Source organism: Lolium perenne, chromosome 3, assembly GCF_019359855.2.
Source record: "Lolium perenne isolate Kyuss_39 chromosome 3, Kyuss_2.0, whole genome shotgun sequence".
Taxonomy (NCBI): domain Eukaryota; kingdom Viridiplantae; phylum Streptophyta; class Magnoliopsida; order Poales; family Poaceae; genus Lolium; species Lolium perenne.
Window position 1 is genome coordinate 323,629,907 of NC_067246.2, and position 2,827 is coordinate 323,632,733.

At 45.2% G+C, this 2,827-nt stretch overlaps 1 protein-coding gene across 1 annotated transcript; it reads right to left on the reverse strand.

Annotated features, from left to right (window-relative positions):
• Positions 1 to 1,434: 1,434 nt before the first annotated feature.
• LOC127338863 (uncharacterized) lies at positions 1,435 to 2,607 on the reverse strand. Its single transcript, XM_051364827.2, has one exon. The coding sequence runs from the start codon at positions 2,496 to 2,498 to the stop codon at positions 1,755 to 1,757; it is 744 nt and encodes a 247-aa protein (XP_051220787.1). The 5' UTR covers positions 2,499 to 2,607; the 3' UTR covers positions 1,435 to 1,754.
• Between the last annotated feature and the right edge of the window lie 220 nt (positions 2,608 to 2,827).

A 2,827-nucleotide genomic window follows, 5' to 3' on the forward strand; every position in this document is an offset into this window, starting at 1 on the left:
TATTAGGGAAAATTAACAAATTTGAATATCGACTTCTTTGGAAAAAAAGTTTAGTACAAGGTAAAATAGCGATAACTTTTGCATACGGTGTTAGGAAAAATGTATAATATATCAAAATGATTGTGGGAAAAAATTACATCTGAATTCACAAAGGTTTACCCGCTGGTTAGCCAACTTTGAGATTCTCAAAATTCCAAATGAAAATGTGAAAAAATGAAGATTTTAGTTTTTGGCAGAAATTCACGATTTTATATATTTTATTTTCAAAAAAAATTAAATTAATAATTGCTTCCTACATAAAGATTACTATTACTTAACCATAAAGGTTAGCAATTTTTAGATTTTCAAATTTTCAGGTTTTAGGTTTTGCAAAAAAATAAAAAATAAATTTGTGTATTTATTTATTCAAGATTATTATTACATCATTACTTTTGTTTATTAAAAGAATTATTTGGAATTTGAACAATAAAGAAGTGTGACATGGTGACCAATAAGTTAATAGGATTAATATGATACTAGTATCAATAATATGCGCACGAAGCACTTGGAACTGGGACGGGAAGGAACTCGAAAGTTAAACGTTCCAGTGTTGGAGTAGTGGGAGGATGGGTGACCGAGAAGAAAGTTTAACCAAAAGTAAGTAATTTAACTAAAGACTAAGTGTAGTTAGAGATTAACTTGTCAAATAACTAAAATAATAGAAATTCTGAAAAAATAAAAAAAGGAAGTGGAAAATAATTAGAATTTTTTTTGGATAAAAATAGGCGAAATATGGTCCTTCGCCCCGGCGCACGCCCGGAACCCACAAGATGGGGCCTTTAGTCCCAGTTTGTATTACAACCGAGAATAAATGGGAGGGCCCTTAGAGCATCTTCAGCCGCGTCCCCCAAAGCGTCCCCAAATGGCGCCGGATCGAGCGTTTGGGGGACGTTTTTTCTTCGTGCCGCGCTTGGGGGGCGTCGCTGTCGAGTCGCGTTCCCTAAATGTGCCACCCCAAACTTGTTCGTGTGTAAATTACGTATCGGGCTCGCCACTCCCCGCCTTGCTTCTCGCTCTGTCTGGCGTCCCCGGAGCGTCCCTTTTGGAGCGGGGACGTGCTCGGGACACCGGACAGTGTATAGGGCCGCGTCGGATGGAAACAACCTTTGGGCGCGCGACTGGGTACGAAAATATGTCCGGCACGCCCCAAAAACCTTTGGGAGACGCTTTGGGATGCCACCGGAGATGCTCTTATGTCCCAGTTCCGTAGTTCCGGTAGCAAAACTAGAACTAAAGATCCTTACCAACCGGGACTAAATACCCTTTTTCTACTAGCGCTCTAATTTCGCCATTGTCAAACCACCTTAGCGTCTGCTTGTTAATACCACAACAAGGAACAAAACAGCCACCACGACCAGAGGAGCGCGAGGAGAGGGCCATCACAAAAACAGTTGGTGACAAGGATGGGGAAACCACGACCTTGATAATTTGTAAAGATATATATACAGTGGGTACGGATGCATACGGATCCAAATGGGTCATACATGTTTCAGTAGGCCTAGATTCTTACTTAATAATTTCTAATGATCCTCATACCCTCAACTATGAAGGGGTATTGGTTGATCTCAGCTGAGGGGTGTAGTGAAGAAAACCCCATATTCCTTTTAATCATGAAAAATAATCCAATAGTTAGTGAATTTCTTCGATCACTTATATCATGCTACTATTACAAAATTAGGTGCATGCATGAGTGAAATTAATTTGATGGGCATCGATCACACAGCCCCAACGAGCTTGCTGGCCGTGGCAGTGGCAGCAGCAGCGGCAGCTTCGATATCCTTCTTGATGCTCTCCTTCTCGGTGGACGTGGACAAGGTGAAGGCAAGGTTCACCGATCTACCGCGGCAACCATTTTCGCAGATGGCAACACAGGCAGGGTCTTTCTCGCACAACTTGGTGCAATCGCTGATGCAGATGTCAGCTAGTGTCTCGACGTTGTCGTGGGGCCCGCCGGCTTGCTTGTCGATGGCTTCAATAATGGCCTTGTTATCTGCCGCCGGGGACTGGGCGTACGTCTTGCCGGCGAAGGCAAGACCCTCCACCTCTTCGCGGCAGACGTTGTCGCACCTGGTGGTGCATGCGGGGTTGTCCTTCCCCCCGTGACAGAGGTTGTTCTTGCACTCACGGAGGCAGCCGGAGTCGAGCGTCGCGAATCCGGGAGTGGGCGCGGCGGCGTCCTCGGAAATGGCATCCGAGGCCTCCTTCTCAAAGGTTTTCGCCACAGCAGCCTTCTCGTCGGGTGACGCGGCAGCGTACAACTGGGACTTGGCTTTGAGGTGGCACATGTCGTCGCAAGTGATGGTGCAGGAATGGACGTCATTCTTCTTTGCGTCCTTCTCGCATCCTTTGTAGCACTCGTCGTTGCAAGCGTCGGCGTTGGCCACCGGCACCAACGCGACAACCACCATGAGGATGACGAGGAACAACACGGGGACGACGGCGATCTTCCTCTCAGCCATTGCTGCAGCTTGAATAATGGTTCGGCGAATGCTTCTGTTGCTCACAAGCTATAGCTAGCTTTTGTCAAGGACCATCGATGTTTCTTTATATAGCCAATTAAGGGTGCAAAAGGAAAGGGTGAGAGTAATTTGGCATGCCTAAGACGAGTGGTGGATGCTATTTTGGCCCATTCTTTTTCTGGCGAACAACCAACCGTCCGTACCTACATTATATTTTCCTTCTATGACTTAATTAGGAATTGAAGCTCATGCATGTTTTGCTAAAAACAGGATCTTGTTGTAGAAAAGCTCGGTGGCCCTCAGCTCTGACACCACTGTATAAATTTGTG

Bases quoted from the DNA above. Each gene is read 5' to 3' on its own strand.
- LOC127338863 (XM_051364827.2), bottom strand. From the start codon at position 2,498: ATGGCTGAGAGGAAGATCGCCGTCGTCCCCGTGTTGTTCCTCGTCATC.